Source organism: Penicillium paradoxum, assembly GCF_028828445.1.
Source record: "Penicillium paradoxum strain IBT 22861 chromosome Unknown utg000003l_segment0_segment0, whole genome shotgun sequence".
Lineage (NCBI taxonomy): Eukaryota > Fungi > Ascomycota > Eurotiomycetes > Eurotiales > Aspergillaceae > Penicillium > Penicillium paradoxum.
Genome location: NW_026643181.1, coordinates 4863181 through 4882062, shown reverse-complemented (window position 1 = coordinate 4882062; position 18882 = coordinate 4863181). Strand labels below are relative to the sequence as shown.

Sequence of the window (18882 nt, the reverse complement as noted above, 5' to 3'; positions counted from 1 at the left end):
TCCTCAGTGAGCAACAGAATCTAGCACATGAAATCGTATGTGCCCATAAGATGCCGTCTTATCTTATCACCGGGGCCTCTAGGGGCATTGGAGTGAGTCTCATGTCTACATTTTACCCACTGTTCAACCGAAGAAAGACTGAGCGCCTTGAATGAGATAGTGGGAGTTCCTTCGCCAGCTCTCCAGTGATACGAACAATCTCGTGGTCGGGCTCGTTCGCAACAAGACAGCAACCAAGGAGAAAGTGAAGCAAGAATTGTCCGAGCGTACAAATATCCATATCATAGAGGCCGACATAACTGACTATGCTGCTTTGAAGGTGGTAAATCTCAAACCCACAGCAAACATGTTCCATTGACACATCTATCTAGGCCGCAGCTGCGGAGACAGCATCAATCACCGGTGGAGGGCTGGATTATCTGATTGCGAACGCGGGTCTCGTGTCCCATTGGGATATTTATGAGCCGATAGGAACTTTGTAAGTCTGCCTCGCTTTTGAGGCATTGGATTCTGGAATTCATGGCAGTCACTAACTGGGTTATTTTGATCGAAATAGGGGACAACAACAGCCCGAGGCCCTTGAGGAAGAGCTGAACAAATTGTTTAAAATCAATGTTGTCAGCCAGATCCACTTGTTTAACCTGTTCCTACCCCTGATTCTCAAGGGAGACACTAAGAAGATTATCGCCATCTCTAGTGGATACGCTGATCTAGAGACTGTCACTAAGTGGGACATCGAGATCGCTTCCCTCTATGCTATCAGCAAGGCAGGCCTCAACACCGCTGTGGCTAAGTTCAGCACACAGTATGCCAAAGATGGCGTCCTCTTCATGAGCATTTGTCCCGGGATGGTTGATACGGGCCACTTTGTTGACGGTATGTTCTGGCCTAATAAAATCGGCTTCTTCAATTAGTGATCTGACTCTATTTTAGCAACGGAAGAGCAAATGCAAGGGTTGGGAGGACTTCTGGGTTCCCTGGCCCAATTTGCTCCCGGTTTCGCGGGTCCCAGCCCCCCCGAGCCTGCGGTAAAAGCTGTGATCTCTGTGATGGAAAATGCAAGCGTTGAGAAGGGCGACGGCGGCTCTTTCTTATCGCACTTCGGCAACAAGCAGTGGCTGTAGGAATGTCTCACAGGAGCCATGGTTGAGTTTTATACTTTTAATGATATCGGATATGTCTTAGATCTGCGGATCCTAGAGCACGAGTAAAATCGGATATGACCGTGATTATAACATTTCGCCAAGACCCTAGCTTCAATGTTGCTAAAAAAGAAAATTGGTATGCTTCCACGTTGTGTTGTATTTCAATCTCTGCAACCCCCCACAGTTGGACATGTAGGGACTTAACCAACATGGAAGTTGTCTTGCCTAGCGTATTACCAGAGTGAAATATCTTGGTAAAGCTTGTGAGATGAAACGTACAGATGCAAGGGGCATCCAGGTATTTCATCGGCCCCACCGGCGGCCTCGGGCTCACCGAATTATTCTGCTCTGGATGACGCAGTGGCTATAGCCTTGGTAGTTGTACGGAGTATAGAGTAGGACCTTCCGAAACAAGTCCCAGCACTCGTGAATCGCGCCCGTCTCTGTCTTGCATCCGGTAGTCGTAGGTTCGACGGGCGCTTCGCTTTTGGTCAGAGTTGAGGCTGAACAACTGGCTCAGTGGGCCTCATTCTTTGCGAGCTAGGGTTCTTCGGATCGGAGTCCGCTCAGATACCGCCATGCCAGAGCCTAGGTTCTAGCGGGTATCGTCGGCAGATCTGAAGTATGCAATGATCGATCGTGTCTCGTGTTGTGGTTATGGAGACGAATGTTATGTCTCAGTTGGGATGTGTAGGTAATTGTTCGTGTTCGGTCTCTAGGTCAAGTGTTTGAGCCTGTATCCATGTACTCCGTACGGAGTAGGGAGTAGGGAGTAGGGAGTACTCCGTACTTTGAGCAATTATTGATCTTGGCCGACTGGGATCTTTTTGGCCTGAGGCTGCATGCCTTGGCCGACTCGTATTAGCATTTGATTTGAGGTCAAGTTTTTAGAGCAGTCTTTAGATGGTGCAGATGATAAGATTATGGAATCCAAGATCCGATGGAATACATTATGTATGGTTGATGCAGCTCGCCGTTCGTACCAGGGTTCGGTGCTGAGTGGTAGAGATACGAAGCTCAGAACCACGGATGACGAGTTCAGGGGCCATGGGCCAACAACGTTTAAATCGCTCCAGCCACAGGACTCTGCCACTTTACCAGGGTTACTCCGTAGGCATTCCAACTTCCCCAGCCTTTACTCCATATTATTAGAGCAGATGCGAACCCCCCATTAAGGCAGGCCATGTTCCACAGCCTCACCTCCACATTCCCATTCGAGGGGAAATGGTGTGGCTTGGGCTAGGAAATGACAGGCCATTGTCACAAGTTGAGCTCCTGTTCCGAGGTCGAGGCATTTAATAGCTGCAATGAAGCCATCACCTCCCTTGTTGAAACGATAATAGAGTTATGTCGGCAAATAGTCATAACCAATCGCCAAAAGGAGTCCGATACACAAGGTACATCACGCACATTACACACATCGAGCACACATCGAGCACACATCAAGCATACAAAGCGCACAAAACACACAAAACACACTAACCACTCATAATAAAACGGATGGAGATGATCTGGACTCGACAAGGTTTGGTGTGCTCCGTACCTGTCGCAAGTGGATGGGGCTACTCCACTGCCACGGCCCGGTTCAGGAGAAAAAGGCGTTGCGATGCACAAATAGTGTAGGTTGTGGTGGCTTCGTTTGGGTCGCTGGAGAGACGGTTTGCTCGACGACGCGTCTAGAATCATTGTAGTAAGCAGGGCTGAGTAGGAGAGTCCTGCATGTTACTGCGTACTATTGTACGGAGTAAGTAATGTGTGACCCGCCCCATGGTATGTGGACAACTCTGGTTGAACCCCAGATGTGGCCCTTACTCTTTCTCTCTTCTCTTCTGCCGTCTTGGACTTTTTTCTTCTTTGCTAACTTTGTTCATCTTCATTCACTTCTTCTCTGTCACTCGTTCCTCTACCTTCAACCAATCCCCCTTTTTTTTTAATACCGTCTTTTGTTTTTACCTGGGTTCCTACATATTCCGCCCTTACTGGACGGTCGCTGTCATCTGAGAACAATTCACAATTCACAATTCCCTCGAAACTCGGGACTCCACGGGATAAAGAGCAACCGCATCGAGAGAAGAAACCATCACTTGAAATTGTCTCGACCCGGTCGAGCTGTCTACCTGGCAGCCGGATGCCCCTGTTGAGGTTTACCTGCACTTAACTTGCTCCGGCGAATCCCCGTCGTGGGCTAATTAATTTGCCAAGCCACCCGGAGCACACGAGCCTCCGGTCGTCCAATCTGCCCTTCCCCCCCCGTGTCGGGCCTGTGTCTCCCACCTGACTTATAAAGCGAAAGCCACCGTCAGGTGGTCACACCGTCACCGTGTCTTTCCCTCACCAACCTGTCGACCCGAGCTCCATCACGGAGCCTCTCGGCAAGATTCCTTCACACGGGTCGCGCGCTTCTCTCTTAGGGGGGTCCTTTGATCCCGCCTTCCGACGAGGTCCAGGGGGTTTCCGCGCACGAGAAGGATATTCGAACGTCGCACCCCCGGGTCATACCTCCAGAATGTATCTTCCAAACACCCACTGGACGTGGTCCTTTGCAATCATTACACTCGTTCAAACAATCGTAACACTCGGTCTAGAATGGTATGCTACGCCTCTAACGCTAACCTCGGAAGTCATCATTAACTCCTGTATCTTATCAGTTACATCTTCGCAAATTTCCAAATCCAAGAACTCCCTAACGACAGTCCCGCCTCGAAAACTATCCCCACTTTCCTCGCTCTCTATGGTTTCGGTTTCCTCTACGAACTCGTGCTGGTATACGATGCGCTACGCATGAAGAACACGATTCAAGTCATTGGACTGTGTATTTGCAATGTCGGTCTCCTAATCTACGGCGCTGTCCAAGTCAAGCAAATTCAAGATGCGGTCTCCACGTTGGCCTTCATGAAGAAGATCAGTCCGGTTGTCTGGGCTCAATCCGAACCGTTCTTGATCATCATTCCTTGCATTGTGGCGCTGGGAACATTTTTGATGACATTTGTCGCCTATAAACTCTACGATGAGTTCGCATGGACGATCTACAAACACATTAGTGCTGATTTGCGAATGAAGCGTCGCTATCTCACTTACCAGGTTTGTGTTTCACTCGGACCCCTCTCCAGTAACCATGGCTGACCGGTCGCAAACCAGATTTATATCGCATTATTGAAATTTGATTTCTTCTTCTTCTTGGGTTTCACTGTCCAGTTCCTTGTCTTGGTCTCTTCTGCCAAGATGGATACTGAATTTGCACTCACTGTGGCTGCCATCCCAGTGACCATTATCATTCTGATCTGTGGGGCTTGGTTTGTGCGACGAGAGACCACAATGGGCATGATCATCATTATTGTAAGTGAATAAGATCAGCATGATTGGGTCTAGGTTCTAACTGGCCCGGTAGCTCCTGTTCTTCGCAGCCATGGGATACTTCATTTTCAAGCTGTTCCGAATGTACGCCCCCGCGACATTCCCACAATATCTTCCCGCTCGACCATCGATGACCTTCTTTGCTATTATCACTATCATCCTGATTGTGATCACAATCATTAACGCCTGCCTGTGCGCCAACAACTTCAACCGCGGTTTGAAGCCCCACATCAACAAGAAGAAGAACAAGGAGGCAGAAAAGACAACCGAGCTCACTTCCAACCTCACCCAAATACCATCCCGGATGATGATCGACTGATCCCCGGGTAAAGAAGGGTGGTGTTTCCTATAATTTCCATGGGCGTTGAATCTCGGAGCGTCATTTTCTCCCCTAATCTGTGAACTTCGTGTCCATGTTGGGACACTTTGAAATTTAGCCTGATCTCTTTGTGCATTTTTTTCGCTTTCTTGCTTCTGGGCTTTGGGCTCGATATGATACCTCATCCGCGCCGAATCTGTTGTCCTCCATCTCCCACTTTTTCCTTTTCGGCTCTGAGCTGCCAAAATTCCTGTGATTTTACTTCTATTGGCTTCCTTTACCTGTTCATATCCATACCCATACCCCCCATACCCCCTTGCACGAGTGCGCCGACGGCGTTATCTGGACGATTTTCTTTCCGGAGGTGTTCTCCACGTCTTACGACAGTCATCAATGCTTTTTCCGATGAATGTGAGCTAGTATCTTTTATTAATTCAATGGACTAGACCCCTGAATGGTACTTTGATAGCTCTTATAATAGAACTGATTCTCACAAAGTTCACCCTCCATCTCAATACTTCACAGAAGGTCGGTGATGTTTCCAAGTTTAGTAAATCGCTATGTCATAGTTCTGGCTACGAATTGGACCCTCTAGTCAATTTCTCGGGCTAAACTGTCCACGTTAAATAAAATTAGTTGCGTCCCTGCATGTACATGATGTACATTACATGTACGGAGTACGGAGTAGTTAGTCGTAGAAAAAACGCAAGTTGAACTGTTGTGATCTTGTACTCCGTAGCGGGCGCCAAGTCGGTTTGATTGGTGGGCCGGTTGGTAATGTCAATACCGGTAATCATCGCCAGTTTTGCCCCCACCTGCCGGGGATTACAAGTCAAATACAGTATCGCCCAAAGAAACCGTGATCGTGGCCTCAACTCCGCAAAACCTCCCTTTCAGGTCCCCTCTCAAGCTCCTTTCCTTTCCTTTCATTTCTTCTTGAACTGCAATTCCATCTTTCTTATAATACCTTGTCTTCTTGTCTACATTATTTCCCCCCAATTAATCACAATGGTAAGTCCCCCTGCAACCCCGGATTTAAAACCCATCAACCCCATCCGACGATCAAGCCAGCTTGCCTCCATCGACCATCGATGCAACACAGCATTACAATCTGTCCACACGATTCTTCAATTGCACAACTAACACAATGCATCACCAGGCTTCCCCCCGCCCAGCATCTCCTCTCACCTCAGGCGCTGAGTCCGGCCCTGACTCAAAGTCCGGCGCCGCCGCTGCCACTGGCTCATCCGTTGGCCGTCCTTCCTCGCCTTCTACCCCCGGCGGTCCTCGCGCTGCCATGCGCCGCCGTGCTGCTGCTGATCACAAGGAGACTTTGCGCAATGCCCGCCCCAGCTCCACCCGCTCTGCCGGCGCCGGTGGTTCCTCCGGCACTATGCTCAAGCTGTACACCGATGAGAGCCCTGGTCTCCGTGTTGATCCCGTCGTTGTCCTGGTCCTGAGCTTGGGCTTCATCTTCTCTGTTGTTGGTCTGCACGGTAAGAATCACTCCGAGACACTGTGCCTTTGAGATGGAGTTGGAATCGTCGCTAATTGTCTTCTCTCCAGTCATCGCCAAGATCACCCGCAAGTTCTCTGCTTAAGAATCTGATAAGCATCCTCAATTGCGCAGTCGACGTGATAATGTCGGATATCATGTGATATGATATTTGCTCCGGGCGTTGACTGCGCAAACCCGACCTCGAATCTCCTCCCCTCCTACCGTCTCACCTACCACCTCCTCCTTCTCCTATACCCCTTGACCTTTGGGCCATATCGTTGGTGGCGCTGGAATCAACTATTCCGAAACAACTGGCGTGATTCCGTTTCCATTTTCATTTTCATGTGTGGTGTTTCAATTTGCGTTGCAAAAGAGAGTAACTCAACGACCTATCCGCTGTATAGGTCAGTCTGGATAGAAATATCTGTTCGTGTCCCCACGCCGACTTGTCTGGTCTGTGTGTCCGCTTGCTCGTTCCCTGGCGATATCATGCGCTGGAATGTGCTATCGCAGTGGACTGGGATGTGGCGGTCTTTGTTTTATCCGGACGATTGTCTGTACAATATCAAGACTTGATTGAATCTGTTTCTGGCATAGGGTTGCCTTCTCTAGTAGACTTGTAGAATGGTATGCCTCCGGCTGAGCCTGGTCTCAACATTGAACGTTCCCAGCTTTTTATATACAGGGAACAGCGTTAGGGAAGCTACCTCCGAACTCACCCAAGCCAGCCACCAACCGAGAGGCATATTGAGCTGGAAATCATTGATGCCAAATGCCCAGAGAACAAACATGGAGACTGATTCGGCGGGCCGTGCAAGTGAAAAGTTCCATGAGCTCACAATTCCCATAGCCTACTCTACCGAAAACTCGCCGATTGTCTCTCCACTGTTTTCACCTCTTTCCAGCCGTTCCCCTCTTCTCTTTGCCTTTTCTTCTATTGAGAAGTTTTGGAACCTACAGTCAGACTCTCCATCAGCGGCTTGCCACAACCTCTCGACATTGCCTCTCATATCCACCCAATAGATGACTTTGCCCGTTACCTCGCTTCCCCATGAACGATTACAACACTAAGTCCTAGTATCGAGGCAGAACGCTCATCCCAGGGATTGGAGGACATCTGGGTCCAAGATATCTGCGAGTCCTGGGGTGTTATCTTTCATCAAGATCGGCAAAATTATGAGATAGCGACGAAGCCAGTCCTCCCTCTCATTCAACAAAGCGAGGATGGAAGAAGGAATAGTCTCGCCGCGTGTTGAGGGAGATAATCTATCAGGTAGTTGCACAAGCTTGAAGCTAACAGATCCGGAGCGCGGTATTGCTTCGAATGGGGCTGTTCGATCGGGGCCATCTTCATCTGGGTAGGACGTTTGATCCGATTGTCTCATGAGTGCCTCTACATTGAGCTTGACGTTTTGGTTCTCGAGATACTCAAGGTACCCTTGCATGTCGTCTTCGGTTTGGGACTTGACAGATCCTTCCTTCACACTTACCAGCTGGGTTATATTTTTCTCTTGCTCATACTCGGTGACATGATTGCGGGTAGTTGATCGGTCCGTTCCTGGTGGAGGAAGTGGTGTGGCTGGTTGGTCTGTTCTTCTCGTTTCTTCTCCATGGCTGATAAAGTCCAGCGTATTTAGATATTTAGAGATGCGATGGAATCCTATGAGCTAATATTGCCGTTTGATGGGGTCAGGCAGGTTGAAGCAGCATTCTTGAGCTTTTTGTTTGGCTCCTGGTGTGTCGTGTTATTCGATGGGATAGTGGGACTTAGAATTCCACTTGGAAGCCAAGCTTTTGCGATCCGAAGTTTGATAACTAAAGCTATTGTCTAGTGATGATTCGAAAGAATATTTCTAATCTAAAGGGAAACAGCGGCGAAGAGATTGAATTAAAAAGCAGTGTACTGTTCGTAATATGAATGCAATATGCGAGACTAATACGAACCTGACGTGGCCATGATATCCCGGGTGGGTTAGGCGCTAAGCTCGCAGCACTCGGTACAGCTGGTGCTCACCTGCATGATGTACATCTCGGTATATAGTTGATTTCATTCCAATCATAGGCTTAGCGTTTCTATGTATGTATTCATGGACATCCTCCGAGGTTGTGTAGATGAGAGATCAGAAGAAAATACGGTCCTTCTTTCTGCAGTTGGCATAAAGGCCTAGCAGGAAATAATGTACTGTCCAAATTGCCCCCTTCCTTTAGATAGAGATACATTAGTAAAGACGTCGGAAGGCAAAGAACCACTTTATACGGTGTTGGAAATTAGGGCTAGGGTACCCAATGGCAAGAGGCAACAAACACAGCAGTGAATTAGATTTTGGGCAGTAAATTTCTTACAGCGATAGGACATCTAGCTATACTATCATGCTTCAGGAGCCTAGCCTGAAGGAATACAATTTGACGTTGTTAAAAGTAAGTCGTTGCAGGGTGTATTCTATAGTACAATATGCGCTTTCTTTGTCCAAATCTGCGCAGCGAAGAGAAATATCATGCGCAGTGGCTTCGATTTTGATTTGTATTTCCTTCTATTGGTCAGCAACAGATGACAACGGATACCTCATCTGCGAACGTGTATAGCACTCGGGAGTCAGTTTCAATTAAAATTGGATTTGCTGCTTAAGACCTTGTATCCGCGGTACGAGAGGGTCATGTTGAGGTCAGCATAATCACTTTTAGTGGTAGAGATCCCCTACAGGGTATGTGTAGTTTGTTGAACGAGGCACAAAGTCGCTGGTAGAAAGCTACGTGTGAGAGTTCTAAGAACATTCTTAGTCACATTGGATAACTACCAGCCTTCATAAATGGTATCTCATTCAAGTATTTCTTTACTATGATGGATATAAATTTGCTAACAACGGATACAGCGGTAACAAATGCACGCAGCATCCATACCCAAATTGACTTGCGCAGAGTTATTTCATTGGTTCGACCAATGATTTACCTACCTCAGTGAAAATAGTCATCTTTGGATCCCCGGCGTAATAATATACTCGATAGAACAAGATCAAGTAAACGCGGGGAGATAGTGGACCCTGGGAAATAATAAGATGGAGTAAGCCCGCTAAGCATGTTTGGATCCTGCAGCCGGAGCCCTCCGATATCTCCAGGCCAGACCTCTTAGAAGAATCAAGCTTATTGGCGAATATCAGAGTGTTTAACAGCGCGGGTGCATCGTCTCAACCCGAAGTCCTTATCATACATCTCCCCCAGCCAATCACAACCAGGCACCGCAGCCCTAAAGGGGGAACTGATAACAACCACCAATGACCGACTTCATCAATGCCCCTAGTCCAGATCCTCCTGTTCACACCATCTCTGCAAATTGGCTCATCGGAATGACAATTCCTTTCCCCAGTGACAGTGGCCTAGCGGCACAGAGTACCGTCCAGGATCCCTGTATTGCGCGCCATGGCATTACGAGAACGTCCTGCTCTTATCTGACAATCACATCGCAGTATCTCTACTTCGTATCTAAGCTCAGAATCGTGATACTCTGTCCCAGATGTGCGAACTCGGAGCTGGGGTCCGTGACAACATGATTCTGATATTGCGCGCCGGGGCTTATATGAGGTCGCTATTTTCCGGGTCTGGCAAGCTTGACACTTCTATAATCCGAGTCGATATTTGGCAGTCATACTATTCTCAAATTGTTTGATACCACTAGTCGACAAGTTGACGTTTCTTCTGAGGCACATTGCCGTCGTCTACTACTACTTATATACCCCGGTTTCCCCAGGTCTGCCCTGTCACCCCACATATAAGCCATGTCGTCGGACGGGGTAGCATTTACGGCGCCGTTGTCCCAGAGCTTTGGATATGGAATTATTCTGGGACTAGGCTTTGCCTTTGCTTTGATAATGATCTTTATCACCTGGGCTTTGAGACGGTTCGTCTCTATACTTCAATTGATCTACGTGACTCGCAGAAAGCTGACAACGTACCCGCATATAGCTACCAGAATGAAGTGCAAACATCAGAAATGTTCTCAACCGCTGGCCGATCTGTCAAATCGGGACTGGTAGCCGCCGCGGTAGTCAGCAGTTGGACATGGGCTGCAACCCTTCTCCAGTCATCTGCCGTCGCATACCAATACGGCGTATCGGGCCCATTTTTCTATGCATCAGGTTTGTTAGCGCTGTATATAGGATGGTTTATAAGGCTTCATGGCTGACGTATGTAAAAATAGGCGCTTGTGTCCAGATCATCCTATTCGCAACACTCGCCATCGAATTGAAGCGCCGCGCACCCAACGCACACACTTTCTTGGAAGTCATCAGCGCTCGCTATGGAACTACTGTTCATATTGTGTTCATTGTCTTCTGTCTGATGACCAACATCCTCGTTACTGCTATGTTGCTCACTGGTGGATCGGCTGTTATGACCTCCTTAACTGGTGTGCCCACTGCGGCGGCCTGTTTCCTGCTTCCTATCGGCGTGGTGCTATACACTCTCTTTGGGGGTATCAAGGCTACTTTTATCACGGATTACATGCACACTGTGGTGATTCTCGTTGTCATTCTCCTCTTCGCTTTTTCTGCCTACGCTACCAACGCTGAGCTGGGATCTCCATCAAAGGTGTATGATGCGCTGGTTTCTGCCTCTCAACGCCACCCCGTTGAGGGCAATGCGGAAGGTAGCTATCTTACCATGCGCTCCAAAGAGGGTGGAATCTTTTGGGTGATCAACTTAGTTGGAAACTTCGGCACTGTCTTTTTGGACAACGGTTACTACAACAAAGCCATCGCCGCCAGCCCGGTCCATGCATTCCCCGGATACGTGATTGGCGGTATTTGCTGGTTCGCAATTCCTTGGCTATGCGCCAGCACAATGGGTCTTTCCGCGCTTGCACTAGAGGGCACACAGCGCATGAGTTCTGACGATGTCACCGCCGGACTTGTGCTTCCATTCGCTGCCGTCAAGCTACTCGGCTATAGCGGTGCTGTCGCTACAACACTGATGATCTTTATGGCTGTGACATCCGCATTCTCCGCGCAGCTCATCGCCGTCTCTTCGATCTTTACTTACGACATCTACGCGGCCTACATCGATCCCAATGCCAAGGGCAAGAGACTCGTCTGGATCTCGCACATGTCCTGCATCGTCTATTCAATCATTATGGCAGCCTTCGCAACGGGTCTATACTACGCCGGCATCGGAATGGGATATCTCTACCTATTGATGGGCGTGATTATCTCTTCAGCCGTCTTCCCAGGCGCCATGACACTCCTCTGGAAGGGCCAGAATCACATTGCAGCAGCCGTGTCACCACCTCTCGGCTTAGCAGTATCCCTCATCGCCTGGCTAGTCACCGCAAAGAAAGAATCTGGAATCCTGACAGTTGAGAGCACCGGTGCCAAGTAAGTACTCACCTTCCATCCACACAAATCCAACGCTAACGAACCCCTTCAGCTACCCCATGCTTGCCGGTAATGTCGCCGCTCTACTCAGCCCATTAATCTTCGTCCCAGTCCTTACCTACATTTTCGGCCCCCAAAACTACGACTACGAATCAATGCGCGCAATCCGCAAAGTCGACGACACAGAAGTCGCCGCGGCCGCTCACGTCGACCTCGAACTTATTCCTGGTGAGGCGGGTCCCACGCAAGATGAAAGCGAAGAAGAGACGCGCAAGCTCAACCGCGCAGCACTGTACGCGCGTACTTTGACGCTCTTCATGGCGTTCGCGTTCTTGATTCTCTGGCCGATCCCGATGTATGGGTCGTCGTATGTGTTCAGTAAGAAGTTCTTCACGGGCTGGGTGGTTGTCGGGATTATTTGGTTGTTTGGTACGATATTTGGTGTTGTGGTTTTCCCGTTGTATGAAGGACGGGCGAGTATTGTTCGTGTTGTGCGGATGATGTCACTTGATCTTATGGGAAGGAAGCCGAAGATCTATCGGGGGACAAAAGCTGGTGCGGATGATGTTGCTACGCCTTCTGGGGTGGCGACGCCGACGGAGGTGATTGGGGAGAAGGATAAGACGGGGTTTGAGAAGGAGGTTTGAGTTGGTGGGCAGTACATCGTTTTCTTGGCGGTTCTGTCTATTTTTGGTTTTCGTTTATGTCTTGCTTAGCTATATTTATACCCCTAATGCTAGCATATTCAATTTTGAGGTTAATTCAATTGATTATTAGATTCAGGCATGGTAGATTTCTGGGTTGTCATAGGTAACAAGCCATATTCTTCAGACCATGGACATTCACCGTGAAAAGGCAAAACGTGCGAGGATGATCAATTGGATAAATTGAGATTCGATAGAAAAAACAAAAGGAAATACCCAACGCCAAAGGGTAAGACTGTGATATCAAGCTGGAACGCAGATCTCCTGGTTGACCCCCTATCTGCCCCACATCCCCATAATCGATGCTGCATCTTCATACCAATGATAGTAACACCTTTGGATACTCATTTGTATCCAAGACCACCCTGTGCTTGAGGGGGAGGTTGCTGACCAGGCTGTTGCTGCCAGCCTCCATGGGCCTGAGGAGGCGGCTGGATGCCATATTGCATACCTGCTGGAGGTCTTGTCTCAGGCGTAATATCAGGTCGATCACTGATGTAACAGTTATCAGTATAAACTGCGTTCATGGATTGCTATAGGTCAATTTGATAGGGCCTACCGTAGGTCTTGGGTGTATCGACATGTGCCACATTGAACTTCCTATATGATACATTAATAACGAGTCAAGACGGTGGATCACACCTAGAGAGAAACGTTACCTTATACTTGTGCATAGCAAGCGGGATCACAGGCTATAGCGAGGTCAACATTATACATCTTGCGACATGCAAGCATGCACTTACAATGAAACAGACAGTGAAGAATGGCCTGCAAGAGATATTAGTCAGACCCAAACTGTGCAAAGAATATTCTGAAGCAAAAAAGCATACCATCTAGTAATGCAGTGACCGTTCCAATGTTGGCCTAAAAGGGGAGCGTTAGTGGATCTCAGGCAACATATGCAGGACCGATAGGACATGTGACGTCAGAACTCACAGTTGTAACAGTATGCGCGGACCTGCTCATAGCCCTCAAGCTGAGAAGAGAACTCTGGATTGAGTGTTAGAATCTCATTCCAATATGGGCTCATCCCCAAAGTCGATAGCACGCCCGCATCCGATAGAACTCCAGGGACAGGGTCCACTTTCGGTTCTGGATCGCGGGTCAAAACATGAGCACTTACCATGTGTTCCGAACGTGATACAGAACGCCATGATTGAATGAGGATTTCGAGGAGCTCGCAAGCTAATACCAGAGAGAAAGAACCGAGGACTGACAGCTATTTGAGGAATTGAGGGTCGATCAAAGCGAAGGCAGCGAGCGGCATGGGGGTGTGGCGCTGTGGCTTGGCGATCTTGGCAGGATGCACGTGATGTCATACATGGTGGTGCCTGATTGGTCAAGTCCCTGTATATCCCCGGGGGTCGGTATAGAAGCACATGCAATCATGTACTTTGAGCCCGAGATGAAATATCGCTGGGATGGTGGTGGTATATGTCTCTCATACAATATTCAAGACTTCCACCGAGTGCCCAATTCAAACTATGAATTTTTTTTGGCTTGTGTTATATATTTTGGGCAAATACGCTTAAGTCACGGAGGGCTATTTCTCATAGATTGACAGCCCAGAAACCAAATTACTGAAGACAAAAGAGTCGCTTGAAAACGCATTCTCCGGATATCACATATCACCTCCCATCAGTGCAGCACGACCAGGCCAGATCTATCGATCGAACATCACTGGGTCTTGAAAAGGAGAATTGCGCAGTGGCCGATGTAGAAGTAGATGAAGTGTTTGGTCTCTATTGAACATTATTAGTATCATTTATCAACCAAAAGCTTTTTTGCCATCAACGAACCGTGGGTCACAAAGCTTCCAAAGTTACGACCGACCACGCAATGCCAGGTAGCGCCCTTGCGTGAATCGAACTGGAGTATGGTGTTAGCAAGGCGATGGTGGCGGGGTAGGATTTGTAGGATTTGCGGACCTCTTTCTTGATGTATTGCGCGATATCCTACAGACGGTCAGTTTTCAAGTTATGTCGAGTATTTGAGGGATGCACATACCTTCTCAACTCTGAACTTCTCCGTGGCTTCAATGGCTGAGGGGTAGATTAGCCTTGTTCAACGAGGAAGTTCTCAATGATTCATACCCAGTGCAATGGCCTCCTGCTGCATTTCCTCGGTCTTTGAAAAAAGTTAGAGATCATAGATCATGTTTTTCCTGCCTCAGCGATCCTTACCATATCAACAGACTTGATTTGCGCTGCACGAGATATTTAGTAATTAGCCACAGGATTCGGCAACGTACTTACCCTCCATAGGCTCCTTCTTCTCGGCGGGGGGAGAGCCATTGTTGCAAATTGATGGGTTAAGGATTATTAGAAAGATTCTGCGATGTAATGAAAGTTGAAAAGGCTGGGTTGTAGATTAGGAGGAAGGAGGTTGGCCGGCGTCAATCTTGCGATAACGCGAAACGTAACTTTATTGCCGATGAAGAATGCTCACCGCCCCACTGACCGCCTGGGGCACTATGAAAGAAGAAAAAAAGTTTTTTTTACTATAGATCTTCGAGTTTTCACACTCTTCTCCACAAACCACCACAATGGAGAGCACCAGAGTGTTTGTGGGTGGTCTTCCACCTACATGCTCCAATGATCAGCTAAAGAAGCACTTTGAAACCCGCTTCCAAGTCACAGACGCTCATGTCCTACCCAAACGTAGGATGGGGTTTGTCGGCTTCAAGAGCCATGAAGCTGCCCAACAGGCTGTCAAGCACTTCAACAGGACATATATGAAGATGTCAAAGATCACTGTAGACATCGCTCGACCGGTATGTCAATTCTCAACTCTCTTGCTTCAGCCATCCTCCTTTCGCCCGTGCACGCTGACCAATGAAGGTGGTCTTGAGACTGACCCGTATTATTGCAGGTCGATTCAAATGCCGCTGAGGATGCCCATCCAACGCGAAGACGTGGTACCACGAATGATAATGATGCATCGTTGGATAATAACCTCAAGCGCAAGAGGGATGGCGAGAACAAATCACAGGACCCCAAGTTGCAGGAGTACCTCTCCCTTATGGGGCAATCGTCAAAAACTCGGACATGGGCCAATGATGATGATATGATCAAACCGTCCGCGGACACAGTTCCCGTTATTAACCAACCTCCCCAGGGAGAAACACAGACTGAGGAGTTACCTTCACATCCGAAAAAGGCCAAGACAGAAAAGCCTGTCACGGTACCAGAACCTGAACAACCTGAGCCCATGGTCATTGACAAGATTGGGGAAGAGGAAGTTCAAGAAACCACCGAACAGGACAACTCTGCGGAGCCTGAAGCCGAGATTGCACCCATGTCTGATGCTGATTGGCTGCGGTCAAAGACGAGTCGTTTGTTGGGCCTTCTGGATGACGAAGAACAGGATGAATTCGATCAACACAAGGCTGAGGCGCCAGCTCGAGCGCCAGCTAAAGTTGCTTCACGATCTTCCTCGCCCGAGGATGAGTCTCCGCAGCGTGAAGAGGAATCCCGCACTGCGGCCATTGAGAACATTACGTCCAACACGACTGACGTTGACAGCATTACTGAGGCAGCGCCAGAGCCAGAAGATCCAAATGTTGACCTCATCCGGAACTCCGCTCGTCTGTTCCTCAGGAATCTTGCATACGACACAACAGAATCCGATCTCCAGCCAATATTCGAACGTTTCGGAAAGATTGAAGAGGTTAGTACTTTTTTTTTTCGCGTTGTTCGTTTCTTTTTTCTTTCCCATTTGGTTTGCTGGCTTTTGGCCTGCTTTCCATGAGTGCTCGTATGATGATTTTCCCGATAGGGACATCCGATGCAAATTGCAGATGATGTGAACTGGACAAGAGATTTTAGTAGATGCTTCTTGACTTTCTGAAGAGCCCACTCAACCCACCTTTCGTGCATTTTACGCAATATATTCAATGACCCTGAGTACTAATTGGATATAGATTCATGTTGCTTTTGACACCCGCTCTACTACCAGCAAAGGCTTTGCTTATGTGCAATATGCCGATGCCGATGCTGCCATCGAGGCTTACCAGACCCTCGATGGAAAACATTTCCAGGGACGTCTGCTCCACATCTTGCCAGCTTCTGCAAAGAAGACCTACAAGATTGACGAGTATGAATTGTCAAAGCTTCCTCTCAAAAAGCAAAAGGAGATCAAGCGGAAACAAAATGCCTCTTCTTCTTCATTTAGCTGGAACTCCTTGTACATGAACGTGAGTTTGACTGGTGGGAATGAAGAGGAACATTGAGACTAATTTGATTACAGGCCGATGCTGTCATGTCATCAGTGGCTGGAAGGCTCGGAGTCTCCAAATCCGAATTGCTTGATCCTACATCTTCAGACGCTGCTGTTAAGCAAGCACATGCTGAAACGCATGTCATCCAAGAAACAAAAGCCTACTTTGCCTCCAACGGGGTAAATATTGATGCCTTCAAGCAGCGTGAGCGTGGAAATACGGCTATTCTAGTCAAGAACTTCTCATATGGAGTCAAGTCAGCAGATCTCAGGAGTCTGTTTGACCCGTATGGCAAGATCGTCCGACTGCTGATGCCACCCAGTGGTACAATTGCTATCGTGGAGTTCGCGCGACCGGATGAGGCCCAAAAGGCTTTCAGGGGGATGGCTTACAAGAAGATGGGTGATTCCATTCTGTTCCTTGAGAAAGCCCCGAAGAACTTGTTTGAGGGTTCAGCTGCTCCACGCGCACTTGCTCCGGAGATTCGGGGCAAGGACCAAGGATTCTCGACTGCGGACACTTTTGCCGCAGATGAGGCCGATGAAAGCGTAGCAACCACAACACTCTTTGTAAAGAACTTGAACTTCACAACCACGAATGATCGATTCCTGGAGGTGTTCCGACCATTGGACGGCTTTGTCACCGGTCGCGTCAAAACCAAACCTGATCCCAAGCGACCTGGCCAGACTCTCAGCATGGGTTTCGCTTTCGCGGAGTTCAAAACCAAAGCTCAGGCCCAGGCTGCTCTTGCGGCTATGAATGGTTACAAGTTGGATCAACACGAGCTTCTCATCCGTGCAGCTCACAAGGGCAAGGACGCCGCCGAGGAGCGGAGGCGCGAAGACACCGCGAAGAAGGTCGCAGCGCGGAGAACAAAAATCATTATCAAGAACTTGCCTTTCCAGGCCACCAAGAAGGACATTCGATCTCTATTCGGTGCTTACGGACAACTTCGGTCTGTTCGTGTTCCTCAGAAGTTCGATCGCACAGCTCGTGGTTTCGGTTTCGCAGACTTTGTAAGCGCTCGCGAAGCGGAAAATGCCATGGACGCGTTGAAAAACACGCATCTTCTGGGCAGAAGATTGGTTTTGGAGTTCGTGAACGAGGAGGCCGTCGATCCCGAGGAGGAGCTCGCGCGCCTGGAGAAGAAGGTAGGAGAACAAATGGACAGGGTCAAGCTCCAACAGCTTACTTCTGGCGCCGGGCGCAAGAAATTCACTGTAGGAGGGCAGGAGGAAGAGGCATGAGGCCCTCGTCCCTTCGCCCTTGGACAAGGACACCGCCATGGATTGGCTGGTTGACATCCCTTGCAGGGGAAGGTGGATTAATGTACCATAGACGATTACTTGCATACTACCATAGCTGTAAAGCAAATGGGAAAAAAGATACCCCGAACACTCCGGCACATGTTCCTGCGGGTGTCAATTGCCCTGCAGTTCCGTCCTCGTGCATCTCATCTCCGCCTGTTGATCCAGGCGTAGTTGTAACCCTACCTTACCTTACAGTGTACCACTTCCTTGTCCCCCACAACTTCCCACTAGACTTGACCTTGGATTGCAGGGTCAATTCAACCTAGCTTAACTTGTTCTGCTAAAGGGACACAGGATCATTATCACGAAAGATCATCCACGCCTGCATTCCGGTGGTGTTGTCTGTCGATGGTCGAGCATTCCTCGTCCCGCGCGATGAGACGATGTCGTTGGGCCATCAACATTCCTGCGACGCGATGATTGCCACTGATTATTGTCGTTTTTTGTTGATGCTGGTCCGAGCCATAGATACTCGAGGCCACTTCGCGCTGCATGAAATCTCCGACCCGCTCATCAGTGGTCCATGCAACTGAGCATCCCTTGCATCTGGTTCAACTTCCTTCATATCGAGCCCTGTCTTGACTCCTGATTTGCTGCGGCAGGGACGGCCCACTGCTGTCCTTTGGTCCTTTTGCTCCCCACACCGCGCCTGGATGCGCGCAGGCCAGCCCCGGGACCTGCCCAGGAGCATGGACAAGGCGTTCGAGGGACGCAGGCTAGGCAAAGCAGACCTGGCGGAACAATGTTCCTACTGCGGCTCCAGTGCCCCTCTCCGAGGGAGTTATGGTTTCCTATAAACACCATCCTGCTCGCTCTCACATTCTCTTTCCCAGGTTCTTACATTCTCTTGACATCTCGCGTTCTTCGGTTCGTTGTTTGTGACTGAGCTGCGTTCTTTGCCAGGCAGTAAGCATTTGACGGTGCCTCTCAGTCCCCTCCTCGTTGGAATCTGTCATTCTTTTCGAGAAGC

At 48.9% G+C, this 18882-nt stretch overlaps 8 protein-coding genes across 8 annotated transcripts; 5 read left to right on the top strand and 3 right to left on the bottom strand.

Moving 5' to 3' along the window:
• Positions 1–50: 50 nt before the first annotated feature.
• On the top strand, positions 51–1124 carry N7457_003647 (uncharacterized protein; the record flags this gene model as incomplete). Its single annotated transcript, XM_057174692.1, has 5 exons — positions 51–92; positions 161–322; positions 372–478; positions 557–876; positions 934–1124. The coding sequence occupies 5 exons, from the start codon at positions 51–53 to the stop codon at positions 1122–1124; spliced, it is 822 nt and encodes a 273-aa protein (XP_057034843.1).
• Positions 1125–3432: 2308 nt separating this feature from the next.
• Positions 3433–4818, top strand: N7457_003646 (uncharacterized protein; the record flags this gene model as incomplete). The annotated part of the gene is made up of 4 exons (XM_057174691.1): positions 3433–3734; positions 3794–4226; positions 4284–4481; positions 4534–4818. Coding segments are annotated over 4 exons (1218 nt in total), but the record flags the coding sequence as incomplete, so codon positions are not given.
• A 1147-nt stretch (positions 4819–5965) lies between these two features.
• On the top strand, positions 5966–6419 carry N7457_003645 (SEC61-beta family protein; the record flags this gene model as incomplete). Its single annotated transcript, XM_057174690.1, has 2 exons — positions 5966–6314; positions 6385–6419. 2 exons carry the CDS (start codon positions 5966–5968, stop codon positions 6417–6419), a joined length of 384 nt encoding a protein of 127 aa, XP_057034841.1.
• A 991-nt stretch (positions 6420–7410) lies between these two features.
• Positions 7411–7928, bottom strand: N7457_003644 (uncharacterized protein; the record flags this gene model as incomplete). The annotated part of the gene is made up of 2 exons (XM_057174689.1): positions 7411–7790; positions 7838–7928. 2 exons carry the CDS (start codon positions 7926–7928, stop codon positions 7411–7413), a joined length of 471 nt encoding a protein of 156 aa, XP_057034840.1.
• A 2158-nt stretch (positions 7929–10086) lies between these two features.
• Positions 10087–12326, top strand: N7457_003643 (sodium:solute symporter family protein; the record flags this gene model as incomplete). The annotated part of the gene is made up of 4 exons (XM_057174688.1): positions 10087–10208; positions 10274–10446; positions 10509–11679; positions 11732–12326. The coding sequence occupies 4 exons, from the start codon at positions 10087–10089 to the stop codon at positions 12324–12326; spliced, it is 2061 nt and encodes a 686-aa protein (XP_057034839.1).
• Positions 12327–12727: 401 nt separating this feature from the next.
• Positions 12728–13537, bottom strand: N7457_003642 (rhodopsin family protein; the record flags this gene model as incomplete). Its single annotated transcript, XM_057174687.1, has 7 exons — positions 12728–12875; positions 12943–12983; positions 13043–13075; positions 13127–13151; positions 13214–13247; positions 13320–13373; positions 13507–13537. 7 exons carry the CDS (start codon positions 13535–13537, stop codon positions 12728–12730), a joined length of 366 nt encoding a protein of 121 aa, XP_057034838.1.
• A 523-nt stretch (positions 13538–14060) lies between these two features.
• N7457_003641 (dynein light chain DYN2) lies at positions 14061–14645 on the bottom strand (the record flags this gene model as incomplete). Its single annotated transcript, XM_057174686.1, has 7 exons — positions 14061–14125; positions 14183–14252; positions 14312–14338; positions 14391–14425; positions 14477–14510; positions 14567–14589; positions 14639–14645. The coding sequence occupies 7 exons, from the start codon at positions 14643–14645 to the stop codon at positions 14061–14063; spliced, it is 261 nt and encodes an 86-aa protein (XP_057034837.1).
• Positions 14646–14928: 283 nt separating this feature from the next.
• mrd1 (RNA-binding ribosome biosynthesis protein MRD1) lies at positions 14929–17849 on the top strand (the record flags this gene model as incomplete). The annotated part of the gene is made up of 4 exons (XM_057174685.1): positions 14929–15156; positions 15255–16052; positions 16306–16578; positions 16632–17849. 4 exons carry the CDS (start codon positions 14929–14931, stop codon positions 17847–17849), a joined length of 2517 nt encoding a protein of 838 aa, XP_057034836.1.
• Positions 17850–18882: the final 1033 nt, after the last annotated feature.